Source organism: Delphinapterus leucas, chromosome 6 (genome assembly GCF_059928025.1).
Source record: "Delphinapterus leucas isolate spDelLeu-1000000601 "Yukka" chromosome 6, BTC_Dleu_Yukka2, whole genome shotgun sequence".
Lineage (NCBI taxonomy): Eukaryota > Metazoa > Chordata > Mammalia > Artiodactyla > Monodontidae > Delphinapterus > Delphinapterus leucas.
The window spans coordinates 122334503-122352476 of record NC_143134.1 but is presented as its reverse complement, the minus strand read 5'-3'; the positions used below and the strand labels follow the sequence as shown (position 1 = coordinate 122352476).

At 66.0% G+C, this 17974-nt stretch overlaps 1 protein-coding gene across 3 annotated transcripts in view; it reads left to right on the top strand.

The window, feature by feature from the left end:
- Positions 1 to 708: 708 nt before the first annotated feature.
- Positions 709 to 17974, top strand: part of RXRA (retinoid X receptor alpha) — a 99917-nt gene continuing 82651 nt past the window's right edge. Inside the window, exon 1 of one of the 3 annotated variants that reach the window (XM_022578273.2) lies at positions 709 to 837. In XM_022578273.2, coding sequence (XP_022433981.1) covers positions 810 to 837 — 28 coding nt within the window. In that variant the 5' untranslated portion in view covers positions 709 to 809. The remainder of the gene's footprint in view (positions 838 to 17974) is intronic. The other 2 variants (XM_022578278.2, XM_089913954.1) reach the window with 2 other exon arrangements.

Below are 17974 nucleotides of genomic sequence, written 5' to 3'. Positions count from 1 at the left end.
GGGCTCCAGAAAATAAAACACTCCCCAGATGACGGAGCCCAGCCTGTGCTCCCGCGTCCGGGCTCACGGCCACTCAGGGCCTCAGTTTCCCCACGTGCCGGCCAGGGTCGGCGCGCAGCGCGGCCGGCCGCTTTGTGCGGCCGCCCAGACAATGGCCCGGCCGTGCCGGTCGCTCCAGCCAGGCTCTCCGCCTGCTCCGCCGGGTGGTTTTTTTGGGGCAGGCCGGGGAGGGAATACTGCTCCCGCCCCGCCCCACCCCCCGCCCCTGCGCCCCCGCCGCCCCCGCGCGGCTCCGGGGAACCCCTGGTGGAGGGAAACTTGCAAGTTTGCACCGCTCGCTTGCTCGCTCGCAACTCGGCGGCTGGGCGGGCGGCGCGCGGGGGGCGGGGGGCGCGCTCCGGGCTGACGAGGTGGGGGCGCGGAGGGGGCAGTCCGTTCCGGCCGGGCGGGGGGACCGGCGGGGGCTGCGCTCCGGACGGGCGGGGCCGGGCGGGCGCGCAGGCCGGGCGGGCGGCGGCGCTGCGCCGAGTCCGCGCCCGTCGCGGGCCCCCCGCCGCCCCCCCGCCGGCGCCGCAGCGGTCGGAGCGGGGCGCGGGCGCGCGCGGCGGGGGCGCGGGCGCGGGCGCGCGGCGGCGGCGCGCAGCACAAGTAGTTTACATTGTTGGGCGACTTTTGCAACAACTCGCCGCGCCGCGGCCTCCGCGCGCCGCCGCCGCCGCCGCCGCCGCCGGCTCCCGCCGCCCGGGCCCGGCCGGCCGCGCCGGGGGCCGCCGCGCTCGTCCGCCTCCCGCCGCGAGGTCGCCGCAGACATGGACACCAAACATTTCCTGCCGCTCGGTGAGTGATCGCGGGCGGCGGCGGGGGCGGCGGCGGCGGGGCGCGTTCCCGGCGCGCGCGGGGGCCCCGGCTAGCCCCGCGCCCCCAGCCGGCCCGCGCGGAGTTGGGGCGCCGGGCGGGAGCGGGTGGGCCGAGCAACTTTTACCCGGGCCGGCCGGGCTGGGAGGGGGCGAGGGCGGCTGGCGGCCCCCCGGCCCGCGCCGGGCCGCCGACTTGGTGGCGGAGCGGGAGTGGGCAGCGGGCGGGCGGCGGGGCCGGAGGGGTAGCCGGTCGGCTGGAAGCGGGGGGCTCCTGGCCCCTCCTGGCAGCGACCCGCGACCCCCGCCCGGGCGCCCACCTCCAGCGGGGCGGCGCAACTTGTGCGCTCCTAGCCTTCAGCCGCCCTGGCATCGGGACGGCCTCTGCGCCGCCGCCTGGTATGCCGAGTCCAGCAGGCCGCCGGCCCTGGAACACTCAGGACTCCTCCTCCCCCAGAGCAGCCCGGGCGCGGGTGGGCAGGGTCGCCAAGGGGCCGTAAGACCGGGAACATCAAACCTGGGGCCCCATTCCAGAAATGGGGCCCCTCACTCAGGCGCACCAGAGTGTTCTCCGGGCGTTCTCTGGAGCTGGCCCTGCACTTGGGGTGGACACCCTAGAGGTACGGGGGGCCGGTTTTCCTGTTCTCCCACTGCCATCCCACCCAGTGGCTTCCCTGCCCCGGACTAATCTCCAGTTCAAGGCCTGGACCCACGGAGGAGGAGGAGGGGGCATGGCCAGGTGCCCCGAGCCGTCGTCCTCCCTAGGGTTTGGGAGCCAGTGAGAGGCCGGGAAGGGGGGAGGGGGTGGGGAGACTTTATGCATGAGCTTTTGGTGGTGCGGCCGGCAGCTAGGCTGTCAGGCTGGGCCAAGGGTCTGTGCTGAATGGAAATTAGAGCAGCTGACTGGGGGTGAAACCCGCGGTCTATTGCCCCTCCTGCCTGCCCACCCTCCTGCAGCCCGGGGTGCAGTTTGGCCACCGGCTTGGCTGCCAGAACTCAGCACAGCTGCAGGGACGTTTGGTGAGACGGGGAGGTGGAGGGGAGCCGCGTGGAGCTGGCCCCCCTCCCCGGGATGTCTGGGCGAGGGTCTGAGCACTCCACTCGGCGCCGGCTCACAGAGGGGCATATGGCAGGGTGACAGGGGCAGGGTTCCGAGTTTGTCAAATCTAAGACTCCTTCCCTGACTCTGTACAGCGAAGACCTCTGCAGGCACCAGGCTGAGCACCCTCCTTCCTCCCCAGGGCCCCCAGGGTGGGTGCTTATGCCCATTTTGCAGATGAGAAACCTGGTTGAGAGCGACTGAGGCCACAGGCTACAAAGTGATGGATTTTGGATTTGAACCCCCAGCCCTTGGTGACCGTGTGTGTGTGTGTGTGTGTGTGTGTGTGTGTGTGTGTGTAGCAGGATTGAAAGCTGAGTTGTTTGACTTGCCACTGCTGGGCCTGGCGTGGGCCTGGCAGGGCCCCGTGGAGGCCGACAGCCTCTCCTGTCCCCCGTTAAAGCTTTGCACACGTGTGTGCACATACAGAGCATCCCTCTGGACCAAGAATGCTCAGCTCTGCCTTTGCTCCCCTCCTGGCCCCCGCGATGAGGCAGGGCCATGGCTGGGTACCTGGAGCGGGACAGGTCCCAGTGTCTGACATCCTGGGAGGGTCCTGGGAGCCAGCACACATAGGGTCCAGGCTGTAGGGTCGCTGTGCTGGAGTTCCTGTGAAGAGGAAAGGTCGTGCCCCAGGAACCTGGGTAGGTGTTGTGTTCCTCCCCGCACCTTTCCCCCTTCCCCCCCCCCCCCCCACCCCACCCCCTTCCCCTGCACCCCGCCGCCCCCCCCGCTGCTGCAAGTTGGCTGGCTGGGGGAGCTTGTCTCCTTGACTCAGCCTGTGGCCTCCCAGGCAGCTCATGCCCCAGGCCCGAGTGGAGCGCCCTGGGCTCTGACTACACTTTATTTTTTTCTAAGCTTGTGAGCAGCTCTGAAGTCCAGTGGAGTTGAAGGTCCATTTAAGCGGCTACTTGCCTAAGCCCTTTTGTCAACACGGCCTAATCCCTCGTTGGGGGTCAGTATCAGGAGGCCCGGCTTGTCCAGGCGCGGCTGGCGACCCAGGGCGGACCTGGAGCTGCTGGGCAGGTGGCGTTGCCCCATACGGTTGTCCGGCCGCTTTCGGGGCCTTGGGCAGAGGGCCTGCTCCTTCCAGCACCCATCGCCTGGGGCTCGGTGGGCTTGGGTGCTTGCTGTCACCCGCCCGGGAGTCTCCCAGTTGCTGAGCCTTCCAGTGGGGGCGGGGCGGGGTTGAGCCCAAGGTACAGATCTGGAGGCCAAGGAGCGTGCCCAAGGCAGCCCCTGCTCCCTGCCCCTGCTGCCACTGCCCAGGGCGGACCAGTGCCCATGCCCGTCGAGGGGAGACGTGCGCTGGCATCAGGATGGACAGTGGGACTGGAAGGCTGAGTCCGCAGTGTCCCAAGGTCTCAGACCCCAGACCCCTGGCTGCTAGTAGCCCCTTTGCCCGGGGAAGGGTGGGGGGCAGTAGCAGAGCAGGAGGTCCACTGGTCACCCTCTGGGCAGCTCTTGGGGACCTGGGAGAGCTTGGAGCCCTGGTAAGGGGCATCTGGTAACATCAGAGCCCTCGGGACCCAAAATAGAGCACATTCCGGGGCCTCCCGAAATAACAGGGTCATGTGTCTCTCTGGAGGCTGGGCTTGGAGGCTGGGCTTGGAGTCCGGCCTGCGAGGCAGTCCTGTCTTGGCCTGGGCACTGCTGACTGTTGGGGCGTTTGTTTTGGTAAACTCTGGAGGGGGCTCTGTTTGTTGATGGGGGAAGTGTCAGGGTGAGAAAAACAGCCCTCAGATGGGTGTGGCCGTGGCCGTGGCCTTGCTGGCCTGCATCCTTGCCTGGGCTCGGTTGCCTGTCTGCTGTGCCTGGGCCCAGCGTGTAGCCCTGACCCACTCTGCCCGAACATGGGTGGGGCGAGCTGGGGACCCCCAGGAGGAGCCACGGAGGGCGTGCGGGCGGGCAGCGCTGAGCTGGGGTTTGGCAGACTTGAGCGGGCAGCCCTGCTCGCCCCGGGGCAGCTGCTGGGGGCCTGATCCCAGCTCCACCAGCTCTTCCAGCTGTGCCTGTCCTTCCGGGCCTGCGGGGAGCTGGGCCTCCTCCAGGAGGCCCTCTGCCTGCCTTTCCCCGGCCCCTGCCCCACCCCCTCTGTGCCTCTGTGGGCGGGTTTCGGTTGGTGGTCCTTGTCTCCCGTTCTGGGGGCTGGTGGTGGGATTACTGTGTGGTACAGAATGGGGCTGGGTGTGGGTACCACGGGCTCTGGCATCAGGAGAGGGGCCCCTCGGTGAGCCAAGGGGGGACAGACAGTGGCTGCACAGGAGGTGGTGTGGGGTCGGGGGGAAGGCCCCAAACGCCTGCCCAGAGCCGGTGGAAGCTGCCTCCGGACTTTCATTTTCTTGGCTTGCCCGGGCTCTCTCCACAGTTGGTGTATTTCCACGGTAGGCAGTGGTCTCGAGGAAGGCCCGTCCTCTAGGAGAGGAGGGCTCCTGGGCCCGACTCAGCTGCTGTCCGTAGGACAGAGCAGAGGCCACTGAACTGGCTCAGGACAAGACCTGATCCACCTTCCCTTTTCATCCACCCCTAGTTTGTCACAATTTGTCTAGCTGGCTCTGGTGGCCAGGGCCTTGAGGTGTCCCATCGACTGGTCTGTTCCTATGGGAGCTGACTACAGGCAGGGTTAGGGATGGGCAGGGGTGCAGGCCCTTGAGAACCTGGGTGGCTGGTGAGGTTGGGGTCTGCTTGGGGATCAGATATCTTTGCCCTGACGTGCACGGTGCAGGTCTGTTACCTGGATGCTATGGAAGGTGCGGGGAGAGGGCCGGGCTCCTCCCCTCCCCTGCCTGCACTGCTTACGTTTTCCAAGGGGCAGTTCCATCTTCACTCTCCCTTCCTCTCCTCCTCAGGCCCCTTTGTCACTTGCTCCCCCTACCTGCTCTCTCTCGAATGACCCGGCCATTCCCGGGGAGAGGGGGAGCAGACCCTGGGAGCTGCACCTTCCTGGGGGACCATGTCCTCTTGTGGGCTGTTGGTCAGGCCACTGGGGATCGGGTCCTCTGTCCCTGCTGCCTGTGTGTGTGGCCTGCCTGCCGGGCTCTCGGAGCCTTAACTGTCCATCTGTAAAATGGACACGTGTGTTGGCCCTTCTACGGTGCTGGCGGAAAGGCAGCCCATCTTATTTCAGGGGCGTGTCTACCTGACGGCCCTTCTTCGAAGGCAAGGCCCGTGGCCAGAGCCTCCCCGTGCCCCCTGCCTGGATCAGCGAGTGGCCCGGTTCTCGAGTGTTAGGCTGAAACAGGAGCACAAAGCAGAGGCATGGCTGCTGCTCTCAGGGCTGCGGGACCCCCGCTGGAGAGGAGGGCTGCCCCCGGCCTCGTCTCCCATGCTGAGCGAGCACCGACACGGCCCCTGCTCTGTGCACCCTCCCCGAGGCCCGCAGGAGCTGGTGGGGCGAGGGCCTCGCTTGCGCGCCCACTGAGCCTGGTGCGGGGTGTTCCGAGCAGTCGTGCCCCAGTGCCTCACAGACGGAGAAATTGCACCCTAGAGTTACAAAGCAATCGTCTAGCTCAGCAGCCGAGTGAGCGTGGTGGAGCAGAAAGCAGCTCAGTAAACCTGGCCCGGCTGACGCGGAGGACAGTGGGGACACGCGGTGTGCGCACGCTCAGGCGGCTGCAGCCGCGCGCTTGCTCTAGGCCCCGCAGCTGGGCCCTGCCTGCCCTGTGCCTGGCGCTGTCTGTCCTCTCGTGCCTGGGACCCGCGTCCCTGCGTGAGTGAAGCAAGTGAACGGGGCGGCCGCTCAGGGACCCATTTCCTTGGTCTCCAGAAGCCAGATGGGCCTCCTTGGCCCGCGTCTGTCCCATGTCTCTAAATCTCTTCTGACGTGTCCGGGGCACTGTGCCGTCCATCCGAGGACATGATGGCTCCATTCCCTGGGCGCCTGCTGTGTCCCTGGGCCTCAGTTGCTAGGACCTCGTGACAGCCTCGCGGGGCCCACGGAAACGTGAGGTCCGTCGCGGTCTTTGTGCCGCGCTGCGCCTCTGCACGGTCCTGCCTGCTTTCTCTCAGCACCTTGGTGTCCCAGTGGCGGGGCCTGAGCACCAGCTGTGCCAGGACCAGTCCCTGGGGTGGCGCCGCTGTCCCCCGACCTCCTGATCGTCAGGTGGCCTCTTCAGAAGCCGCTCTCCTGGCGGGGCCTGGGTCTGTGCCCCGTCCTGGCTCCCCGGGAGCCCTGTTATGCGTGTCGGGCCCTCAGGTGAGGGAACGTTTTGTTCTGCGAGACTTGGTGGAGGTTGAAGCTTCGCTGTCCCCGTCTGTCCCCGTTCTGTCCCTGTTCACCCCTCGAAGGTCCTCTGGGGAGTAGAGACCCCGAACCTCCTCCGGGATTGTCCCCGGTTGGGGGTGGCGCAGGGTCGAGGGTATTATTGATAGACTGGAAAACCACGGGCTGGGTGACAGCTAGAGGCGCAGCCTCAAGACGCCCGTGGCCTGGGGTCCCCGTCCTCGCCCCGCCAGGGCAGAGCTGTCTGGCAGCAAATTCCTGAGGGACCTGGTGGGGGTACTGGGCGAGGACAGCCACACCTGGTCCCCTTATCTCTGCATTCCCTGTGGGCAGCGCACACGCGTGTATGTGACCGCACGCCTCCACGCGTACACGCACAACACGCACACAGGTGCACAGCTGTGAACACACGCACACGTACGAACACACGTGCACACGTGCGCACGGGCGCTCACGCACCCACTCCCACGAGCGCGCGCACACAAATACGCGTGCACGGACACGCGCACGGGCCTGGCCTTCCCAACTGATTCTAATAAAGTCTCAATGCGCTTTTCCTTAGAAGGACTCGGGCCTGCTGGCTGGCTTCAGTCCCCACGGCGCCCGGGGAGCACCTGCCGAGCGCCGGCCGGGCCGGAGCTGGCTGTGAGCGGGAGGGCGGCCGGGCTTCCTGTGGGAGCCAGTCCTGGCGTGGACTCTGAAGCAGAGGCAGGGCTGCGGCAGGTCAGGGGGAGGGGCGCTCCGGGTGGAGGGTCAGCTGAGACAGGGCCCAGCAGCCCGTGTGGCCGGAGCTAGGAGAGACCGTGTTGTGTGAGAGCTGGCTGGTTGACACGGTGACCAGGAGGGGCCCCGGGGCCCTGGGGTCGGAATTAGGCCTCCAGCTATGTGCAGAGGCTGGGCTGGAGGAGAAGGGTCCTGGGCGGGCTTGGAGCCCGATGGGGTAGGTGCCCCTGTGAGTGGGCTCTGGCTGGGTCTCAGCACAGCGGCCTGCACTGGGGGCGGGGACCCCAAGTGGCTTCCTGGCGGGGGGGTCAGGCTGGGCCACTGGGTTGGAGATCTTCACCTCCCTGAGCACGGGGTTGGGAGAGGACCCCCCCCCACCCCCCAACTCCTGCCCGGCCCTGGCTCTTCTCCTGTCCCCTTCTCCCTTTCTGGCCCGTGGGCCCTTGGCCTGTCCTTGGGGACGTGCTCTCCACCCCATGGGCCCCCCATTACATCATCCGAGACGTTCCAGGGCCTGGGGTGCTAGTGGCTTCAGCGAGGGGGCCTGGGGTCTCTGGGAAAGGTGATGGAACAGTCTGGAAGTCAAGAGGGCTGAGCCCAGTCCCGGAAGGCCGTGTCGGGCCCAGAGCACCAAAGTTGGGGGATGGGCTGTCTGTGCCGGGGCAGGGCGACCGGGCCTCCTGGGGTCAGAGCAAGGACTCGAGGACCCAGGTGGGGACTGACCTTGGGGCTGGGAAATGGGATGTTGGGGGGCCTTGTGGGGCTGGAGCCACTGAGGGCCTCGGTGTGAGTTGTTGCCCTGGGGTCCCTCCTCGTGAGATGTTCACGGCTGGCCCTTGGTCCCAAGTTCCTGAGACAGGTGTGGGGCGCGCCGTCAGTTGGGGCTGGGGACACAAAGAGGAGCCCTTGGTCTGCTTCCCGGTGACCCAGAGCCTGGCCCCGGCACCCCTGCGCCTCCATGGGCTCATCTGAGCAACAGTGGTGTCTCGCCGTGCCTCGGTTTCTCTGGCTGTGCCCAGGATTCCGGGCCGGTGGTGATGGGTCTCAGCAGAGGCCGCGGCCGTCCTGAGTCTGGAGCCTCCTGCGCGGAGGGGAGGAGAGGGAGGGGAGAGCAAGTTGGGCCCGGGCCAGCCGTGTGTAAATCCTGCAGTGGTCATGGATAAACCCCGCGGAGTTCAAAGCTGGCCCCGGGTGCGGCCGCTGGGCTGTAATGAGGTTACTGATTCAACTGGCTTCCTGGTGCTGCGGCCCAGAACCGAGGGAGGCTGGGGAGCCCCGGGGAGGGATCTAAGTATCCCGTAATTGACCAATTTAGCTTAAGTGTCCACACTGGCCCCGGGCAGAGGTCAGGTGGTGACAGCCCAGGTGGCCGGAGTCGCTGCACTCACAGGCTCTCTGCCCGGCCCTCTGGAGGAGGCGCCGTCGGGCGGCGGGCCCCGAGCCCCTCCGTGGAGGCCCCTGTCCCGGTCCCCTCCCTCCGGTCTGCGGGGCTGTGTCCTCCGGCAGCCTGAGTGCTTTTCCCGCCAGGCTGTGCGCGGTCTTTCGCTTGTGAGCCGACCGAGTAGAGTACGGGGCGGTGGGCTCAGTTCTGGACGGGGTGCCGGGCTACCCTGGTTCAGCGCCGCCGCTTCTCATTCGGACGCGGGGTGACGACGCTGCCTCGTAGGGACACGGGAGGGTCAGCCAAGGGAGTGCTCACGGTGGGCTCCAAGCCGTCCAGGAAAGCGCCCATGATTGAGGAGTGGGGTGGAGGTGACCCACGACTGCCGTCAGTGGCAGCTCACCCCACGCCATGGAGGATGCGCCTGGGGCCCTGGCGAGGGGCTGGTGGTCCAGCCCGGCCCCCGCTCTCCAGGAGATGCAGGCCTCCTGTCCAGAGAACCCGCCTTGCTGGCTGCTTGGCCCTCAGAGGCCGGGCCCGGCGTGGGGCGGCATTGGGCCGCGGTGGCAGGGTGGTGGCCTGGGCTGAGTGCCCTCCAAGTGGACAGGCCCTGGGGTGGGGCTGTTGTGTCCACGTTTTGGGGGTGAGGACTTCAGTCTTGGGGAGCTTGAAGGATGTGCCCAAGGTGCCCTGGCTGTGTACCCCCGTGACCCGGCTTCATCTGGAGCAGCTTTGGGGTGCCCTCAGTAGAGGCTGTCCCTGCTGCTCCCAGGAGAGACCTGTATGGTTGAGCTCTTGGGGTGTCCCCTGAACCCCCTTGTCTTGCCCCACCTGGGCAGGCCGGTGGTCACCCCTCCCCCGCCTCCGGGCGGCAGGAGGGCCCCTCCCCTGCAGGGCTGCAGCCCAGGGTTGGGTGGACGGTCCAGTTGGCTCTCTGAGCAGCTTGCTGCGTGCCCGGGCAGGTCCCTTCTCCCCGCGGGCCTCGGTTTCCCTGGGGCCCTCTGGCTACCAGAGGCCTCTGCTCCTCCCTTCCTTGGCCCTGTTCCCCTGAGCTGGTGGCCTTGCAGTTGGGGTGGCAGAGCTGGGGATCCCCTCCTCAGGAAGTGGCTCCGTGCCCTCCCTCTGTTGAGGGGACAGGATCTGAGCTGTGGGAGGTAGGAAGTCGGCTGCGGTGGGGAGTGTGGTCAGTCCCGCCGGGTCCAGCTCTGGCTTTCACCTGGGAGTGTTACGGTGAGACGGTTTGGGGGTAAAGCAGCATGTCAGGGGGGAATAATCTTACTGATGGGGGCTGGGCAGAGCGGGGGCAGGGGAGCTGCAGGTGCTGTCACGCCAGCCACCACCCAAGGCCGGGCCGGCCCCTTCTCCCCTTGGGCCCTGACATCCCCAAGCTGGAATTCTCCGCGGGCCCCCATTGCCCCTGTGTGGAGCTCGGGCCTCTGCTCAGTGTCACGTGACCCTCCAGCCTCTCCCCCCGCATCAGGCACCGCCCACTCTGCTTTCTGGCTTTCTTGTGTTCAAAGCGTGCTGGTGTGATGAATGAGTACCAGCTCTGAGCTGGGGGCTGTGTGGCCCTGGGCTGGCAAATTTACTTTTCTGGGTCTCAGTTGCTCCACCTGTAAATTGCCTGGGGAAGTCAGGGAGGCTTCAAAGAGGAGGTGATGTTGTAGTTAGGTTTTACGGGATAAATAAGAGTTTGTTGGGTGGGCTGTCCCTGGAGGATTTCAGAAGGATCCAACGGCACGGCCAGGCTCCTCTACCTGGCCCCTTGATGGCTGGTTACCGGCCTGTGCTGGTGAGGACCCACGTGAGCGTGAGGGGTGTGGTCAGCTGCTCTGGGAGTGATTAACCTTGGGAGGAGGTAAGGCTGGGAGTGGGCCTGGCCGCGACCTGGCCACCCCCAGCCTGGCGGCAGGCAGCGCCTCTGAGCCCGATGTCTGCGGGCCCGATGTCCCCTCTGCTTCCCGGGCCCTGGGATGTCCTGGTCTGGAGCGTGGCCCACGCTGGCCCACCTTGTGTTCTTATGCCAGCTCGGAGCTCTGGCTCCTGGGGGGAGTGGCCAGAGTTGGGCCCCTCTCTGGGTGGAGCAGCTGGGGGTCCTTTCCCCACCCGCCTGTCTGTCCCCACATCCCTTGGTCCATCCCTGAAGTGCCCCTGCCCCCACCTCGTGGAACCTCCTGCAGGAGTGCTGGGCTGTCTGATGGTTCCTCGATTCACCCGCTCCTTGCCTGGATTGAGAAAAATGGCTCTTACTGGGGCCAGAGTCCACAGGAGGTGGCGGAGCTGCCCCCGCCCCTCCCCTGCTCCTGGACTTTCTGCCCAGGATCAAGGTCAGGAGGAGTGCTAGGAGGTGGGGGCCTTGGGCAGTGAGTGCCAGGCCACTCTGAGCTCAGATGGTGGTGAGGTGGGCCACAGCCTGGGGTGGGGCGGGGCGGCACTGGTGGCCACCTTCCTGGGTCCAGCTGGAGGGGTGTGGACAGCAGGGAGGGGAGCCAGGGCCTTCCCCCTTCCCTGTTCTGTCTCCCTGGGCAAAGGTCGGGGCGCCAGCCTCTGCCCCCAAGAGGCTGATCCCTGCAGACCGCTGACGGGGGATGGGTGGCCCGCTCAGAGCCCCTGGCCTGAACCTTCCGGCTCTGCCACATGAACTTTGTGACTTGGAGCACGTTACTTCCTCCCTGTTTATCTCGGTTTCCTCATTTGTGAAATGGAAGGAAGGATGTTGGGCCGAGTCGGAGGTGGGAAGTACAGGGCTGGCATGCCGCTGCTCCACGGCCGGGACCCTTGGCAGACACCGCCAGTCAGGCACGGCTCTTTCCCCGCGGGGCCTGAGACCGCCGAGCACCCCTGCCCATCAATGGGCTTGGCTCTCAGGTCTAGTTGGCTGCCGAGCGCACAGCACCAGGCGCTGCACCAGCCTCAGAAAATGTTTGTTGACTGAATTAGTGCTTTCTGCAAATGTCTCCCCCACCCCCTCCACTTGAGAAACGTCACGGGGGGGGTGGAGCCCACCCCTTGCAAAGTGACTTTGAAAGGCATCATTGTTTGAATCACCCTTCTTCTGGGGGTCCGTCCCAACTTTCAAGGGAGGGAAGTCCTGCTGTGTGTCTACCCTGGTGCTGATTCCTGGGTGTGGAGCAGGGAGAGCCTGGAGCCATCGACGGAGACCCTGCCCTGGAGGATCCCTGGGCCCAGATGGCAGCTGGAAGCCCTTGGGGAGCCTGAGGCCAGGGTTGCAACCGTGGGTGTCCCCGTCCAGGGCTGAGCCTCCCCCGCTCTCTGCTCTGCGTCCTTTAGATGCAGCTGCCTCCTGTTGCTGGACGGGACCTGGGTGTCCCGTGGACTCAGTGCCCCGATGCAGCATGGGGGGTCCTCAGCCCCAGATGACTGCCTGTGTCGAGACGTGGTTCCTTCCTCTGCTGCTCAGCACGTCTTGTTGAAACTTGGCCGGCGGGGCGAGAGGGTAGAAATCAAAGCCTGGCCGAGAGGTTCAGAGCAAAGCTCCCACCTGCCAGCCGTCTGTTCGTGCCTCTGTCCGTCTGACTGGCTGTCTGTCTGCAGACGCCTGGACCTGCTGGTCCCTGCGGAGGCAGCGTTGGGTGAGGCTCAGCCCCCAAGATGGTGAGTGGTGCCTGGGGTCATAGGGGCTGGCGTGGACCGCCGCCACACTACCACTTGTGTCACCTTGGGCCAGAGTTTTAAAACCTCTCTGGGCCTCAGTTTTCTTATCTGTAAAGTGGGGCTGATAATGTGCATCGGGGTAGGTCACTCGTGGTTGATAAGTGTGGTCATGTCTGCTTTCACTGTGGGGGAGGGGACAGTGTGAGTGTGGCGCTGGGAGGACTACTGGGAGCGGGGCAGGCACAGGAGAAGGGTCATCAGCTTGCCCTGCTGTTCAGTGGGCTGGGCCGTCTGAATTGGGTTGTGAGGGATGCATAGGAGTTTGCCTGGGAGAAGTCAGTTTCTGCGTCCTCGGATCCGCACGTCAGTGTTGTCCGTCTGAGGCCTCCCACTCAGAGTTCCTTGAATCTACCTGTGTGGCTGGAGCTGAGCCAGTGAGGGGAAAGGGTAGAGATGGAATCAGAGAGCACGGAGAAGCCTATGGAACCCCTGCCCCGGGGAGGTGGAGCCACTGGAGGGTCCTGGGCCAGGGAGGGTGGCGTCTGGCCTGTGCTTGGTAGGAGGCTCTGCTGCTGTGTGAGAAGCAGGGGGCAGAGGGCAGGGCGGGGGAGTGGTAATGAGGCAGAAGTGGTCTGGGGCTTTTGGCCTGAGCACAGGAAGGGTGATGTGCCTTTTACCAGATGAGGAAAACTCTAGAGGAAGGTCTGGGGGGGCAATCAGGACTTTGGTGTAGGATGCAGCCTGACACCTGGGCCCAGGCAGCTGGGCAGTCTGGAGCACGCGCCTTAGGTTCCCATGGCCTGGCTGGCGGTTCCAGCTTAGTTCCACAGGTGTAGACGGGGCTTATGGGAGCCTGGGTGCCTGAGAGTATGGGAGATGCTGCAGGCAGAGTGCACAGCACAGCCCGAGATGTCCAAGGCCTCTCTGGGCTTCCCTCCCAGGCTGGAAGGGTGGGCAGGCATGCGGGCACAGCCGCCGGCCTGGGACAGGCTGCCACTGGGCGTTGGATCCCTGCCGACTCATTCCTGGCTCCCGTGGCTGGCGTGGGATGGGATTTATAAAAAGGAAACGCCGTGGTGCTCAGAGGGCCTCCTCTGCCGGGCTGCGATCCGGCTGCAGGACCGCGGGCAGCTCTGGTTCTAGGTTGACCACCCCCCAGTCCAGGCGCTGCCCCTCCGACCCCGGCTGGCACCCTCCCCACCCCAAGTCCCAGGGCCACGGGGCAAGGTCGCAGCTCCCGGTGCCCTCACTGGCTGCAGGTCTCGGGAGAGGTGTGCTCCCCGCGTGTGTCTCCCGGCTGCAGCAGCCGCCCTGCCCGCACCTCTTTGCTGAGACGTATCTGCTTGTGGACAGTTATTGTGTCTCCTCGTTGGGCAGCGGGGATGCTCTCATGGCCGGCTACCGGAGGGGGGAGGGGATGGCTCCCGAGCCCGCGCTGGTCCTGCACGTGGCTGATAAGCTATGGAGCTCGTTATTGGAGGGGCAGCCGGGGCCCCCCACCCCCTCGGCCGTCATGTCCGTCCTGCGTCGAGGCCAGGCCTTGCACTCTGCCCGGGCCCCTGGGCGACGGGAGGGGGCAGGCAGATCATGGCCTTGGGGGAGTGAACGGGCCTCGTGGGGACCTGGGGGTCTCAGGGAATCCCTCTAGGGCTCTGGAGATGGCCTGCCCCGGACCTCCCTCCACTGCTGACCCTCAGCCCCTCTTGGTGGCTGGCCCTGCACACACACGCACACGCACACACACACGCACACACACACCCCCTGCCTGGTTTCTGAAATGACTGTCGTCACTCCTGTCGTATCCCTGGCTGTCTGGACTCCTCGCTCGGTGCTTGGTGGCCGCTGGCCCACGCGCCTATATTGGGTGGGCTGCTGGCGTCCCTGACCTCGGGCTTGGCCCCCAGGACCTGGAGGCCAGAGGGCCCAGGGTCTGCTCTCTTGTCCTGTGCTCTCACCCGTGGAACCCCCAGCTCGGGCTCTCTGGCCAGCTCAGAGGGTCTGTGGGCCGGAGGGGACTGGGCAGCAAGGCCAGGACTGGGAGTGGCGTGTGCTGACCCCCACCCCCACCCTCAGGGACCCCATCCTCCCCAGACCCTCCTTGGGGACTTGGAACCAGAACCACGTGGGGCGCAGAGGTCGGGCAGGGTCACTGGACCGGTGTTGGATCAGACCGGCCATGTCACCCCCAGACCTCCCCAGCCAGTCCCCCAGGGCTCACCCCAGTTCCCCGGCCTGGGCGAAGGGTTAGACGAACGTCAGACCCAGTGGTGGGGGCCGAAGGGGCCGCGGGAGCGACAAGGGTACTCTGAAGAGGTACACGGTGGGTGGAGGCGCTCGTCCGCGGCTGGTGTCCCACTGCCCCGGGCCCGGGCTCGGGCTGCGCAGCGTCACTAATGGTCTGCAGCTCTCCCGAGCCCTCTCAGCGGCGCCCTCGGCAGACTTGGCCAATCGATGAGCGTTGATCCAGCAAGTGCCTCCCTGAATGAAGCGGGTGGTGGAGGGTCCTTGCCTGCCAAGGGCGGGGCAGGGTGGGTGGTGGGATGTGTGAGCCGCAGCCCGGCCCTCTGGCCGGGGTGCCTTCTCTTCTGTGGGGTTCTGCACCCTGGGAGAACGAGCCGGTCTTGAAGCCAGGGTCAGTCATGCACACTTTAGTGAGAATGAGCCTAATGCCAACCCTGGAAAGGACCAGCAGGAAAGGATGAGAAGGAAGACTTCCTCTAATTGTGTGGATACGGAAATTGAGCTCTGAGCCGCGCGGAGGGCCAGGTCTGGTCCTCACTGTAGTCTGGTGTTCTTATCTCCTGACTGCCCACCTCGGGGCAGATGGAGAGGGTCCCGGAGGGGAACCTGGCAGAGGAGGTGGTGGGCCGGTGTTGCCGGAGCCTCGGGCAGGGCAGGGTGGGGGTCTGCAGCCCTGGGAGGGGGCCCAGCTCCCTGCCCAGGGTCCCACAGTTGATGAGTGTCAGAGCTGAGATTTGAACCCGGCTCTCGGGATCCCTCTCGGAGGCACTTCCTGCCCAGGGTGCACAGCTTAAGTCCTGGGAGGAGGGGGGATGTGGGGAGAGACATTCCTTGTCCGGGAGGGGCCCAGAGCTGAGCCCGCCCTGCTGGGCCGGGAGATGCAGTGTTTCCTACACAAACAACCAGGGCTGGCTGGAGCAATTTTATTTTTATTTCCTATTTTTACTTCCCTGTTGGCTCTTTTTAGCAGCTCTGGGTTAGATAGGCCCACGCCCTCCAGTCTACAGCCGGCTTCCTGGCTCGGGCCTGGGGCCTTGGGGAAACCAAGCGTGTGTGCAAGACCCCGGTTCAGCAGCGTGGCTTGCACACCCTCGGTGTCAGGGAGCTCACTCTCTCCCCAGGTATAGAGTTCTGCAGGGTGGCCCCTTTCCATCCCCTGGGGCCAGCTGTGGGGAGTGTGTGGTGGCAGTGGCTGTGCCCCAGCTCATGACTCAGTTTCCTCCCATTCTCGCCTGGTTCTCCGCTGGAAGTTGAGGTTGGGGGTGAAACCTCATGACAGAGGAGAAAGGGTGACCAGTGTGGGTGTATCTGCTGGGTGGGGTGGGTCAGGGACATGAGGGTAAATAAATACTCAGTGTTTCTGCCTCTGACTGGCCGGGCAGGGTGCCCCGAGGGGAGGGCTGGGCTTGGCCTCACTCAGACTGTATCTGCCGCGGGCCCAGGCCCGGCCCTCTGAGGGACCAGCTGTGCCAAGGGGTCGGCCAAGCCCGCCTCCGGGCCGGGGTGGGGGTGGGGTGTTGGAGGGTCTGGCCCGCAAGGTCTTCCTGTGACGGGTGCTGCTGGCTGCGGGGGACGTGGAAACCCCAGGTTGGGGGCGTCGCCCCAAGGGCTTACGACCCGGCCTGGGGCGGAGGGACCCTCGCCTGCCTGCGTGGGCACGGCTGGGCCCTGTGCTAGCATTTGGCGGTTGGGGGTCCTGACCTTGGGGGTCAGGCCCGCCGTGGCTCCCAGGCCTGGGTGGGGCTGGAGTTCAGGTGGAGGGCCGGTGGGCTGCGGTCCACCAAGTGGCCTGGTGCCAGCCTGTGCCTAGCCCACCGCACTCTCCCTTTGCAGGTGAGGCCCGGGTTCAGAGGCCCAGCAGGTCCTCGAGGCCACACAGATTGTGGGCGTGGGGCCGCCAACCCCGTGTATTTTGAGGTGCAGAGAACCAGGGTGCCGCTGCCGAGGCCCCGCAGGTGCCAGGGCCCCAGAGCCCGAGCTGGGAACACTGCATCTTGCTGTCTGCCCCAGGCCGTCAGTGGGGAGGGGCTGGGCAGGACTGGCCCAGCCATTATGGCCGAGGGGCAGGGTTTATCCCGGACCTGCTGCGGGCCTGAGCACTTGGCGAGGGGCTGTGAGGTCAGAGTAGAAGGCCCACGTGGTCCTGACGTTGGGGGGCTGCTTGCCGGGATGGGGACGTGGGACACAGATGTTTTCCACGCAGACAGGTCCATCTCACCAGCACTCATAGTGTCCACGTCAGAGCATGGACCAGTGGGCCTGGGTGAGACCCCAGCGTGCTGCTGGCACCTGAGGACACAGGGCTCTGCGGGTCAGGAAGGGCTGCCAAGGTGAGTGGCGATGGACAAAGGACACACGCTAGGTGGGAAGGCCGGGGCCCGGCCCCGTCCTCCTCTGCACCGAGGTGCCTGCTCTGTGCCCGTCACCCCACCTGTTGGCAGTAAGGCAGGTGCCAAGCAGCTGGTTGATCCTGGACTCTGTGCTGCTGAGCCCCACTGGTACCTGGGACCCTCTGCCACCCCGTAGGTGCTGGGTGGGCTTCCCAGGCTGGCATGGGCAGCCCCAGCAGTGCCCAGATGGACCTGGTAGGTCTGGGATTCTGACTTGAGGGGCCGGTGGAGGGCGCTGAGGGAGGAGCCAGTCCGGCCTCTCTCCTGGCCCTTCCCGCCCTGGCTGGCCCAGCCGGACTCGGCCGTGGCTGTTGCCCTGTGCCGAGGTGGCCTCTCCTCCTGGCGTGAGTGCTGTGGCTGGGCTGATCCTGGAGGTGTCTGGGGGTGCGTGCACGTGTGGCTGCCAGGATTGTGGGGAATCTCTTGATTAGAGGACAGAAAACCTAATCCCGTGGCCCAGGCGGGGGTGGGGGGGTACTTCCTCCCTGGAGAGGCCCTAGAGATTATGGGATTTCTACCCGCCCCGCCCTGGGGAGGTGGCATGGGCAGAGGGCCATCTGGCTGGTGGGGCTGCCTTGTCACTGCTCTGGTGAGGGGTTCCTTCTATGAGCCTGGGAAGCCACGTGTGGGCTGGGTGGCCCTGGCCTGCTACGGGGGGAGGACTCACGTGCCTGGTTCGGGTCCCGGCTCAGCCCTTTGCAGCTGTGTGACCTGGGGCAGCATCTCATTCTCTGAGCCTGGACTTTGTCATCTGTGGAGTGGGGTGATGACACTTACTTCTAGGGTGGTCGTGAGGGTGAACTTAAGGAGGGTCGGAACTTTAGTTCTCGCCGGGGAGCAGGTGGCTGGGGGCCTCCCTGACCCTCAGTGTCGCATCTGCAGGCTGGGGAGAGGCGTTTCTTGCTCTGGTGCTGGGGGGCCTGTGAAGGGCTGCCCCTCAGTGCTCTGCGGCCCCCAGTGATGGGCTGGGCCATGGGGGGAGATGCGGGAGTTCTCCCCTGGGAGGAAGTGTTTCCCTGGGAGGGGCGGTTTCAGGGACCGCTGGTTCCAGAACCTTCTGGGGCCCAGGGATCTCCCAGGGCCAGGAAGCGAGAGCCGTTGCCAGGTGCAGCCTTGACGCGGACTTGGGGGGTTAAGTGTCCAGTCCCCACTGGCCTTTCCCTGCTTAATGTCCTGGGCAGGGAAGTGTGTTCAGGTGGGTGGCTCTCTGGTGGGCGGGCTCGGGGGACCAGTGCCCCAGCCCCAGAGAGCACGGCCCCAAGCCATGGAATGGTGTGATTCCGGGTTTGCTTCTTCCTTCAAGCAAAGAAGATCTTTCGAAACTGTGGGAAAGAGCGTTTCCTCCCCAAAGCTGGGTGCGGGCGGGGGCTCGGTCAGCAGATGTGACGTCCCCGGCTCCCTCTTGCCCTTCTGCCCTCCTGCCTGCAACACTCACGGGCCCATTGCCGG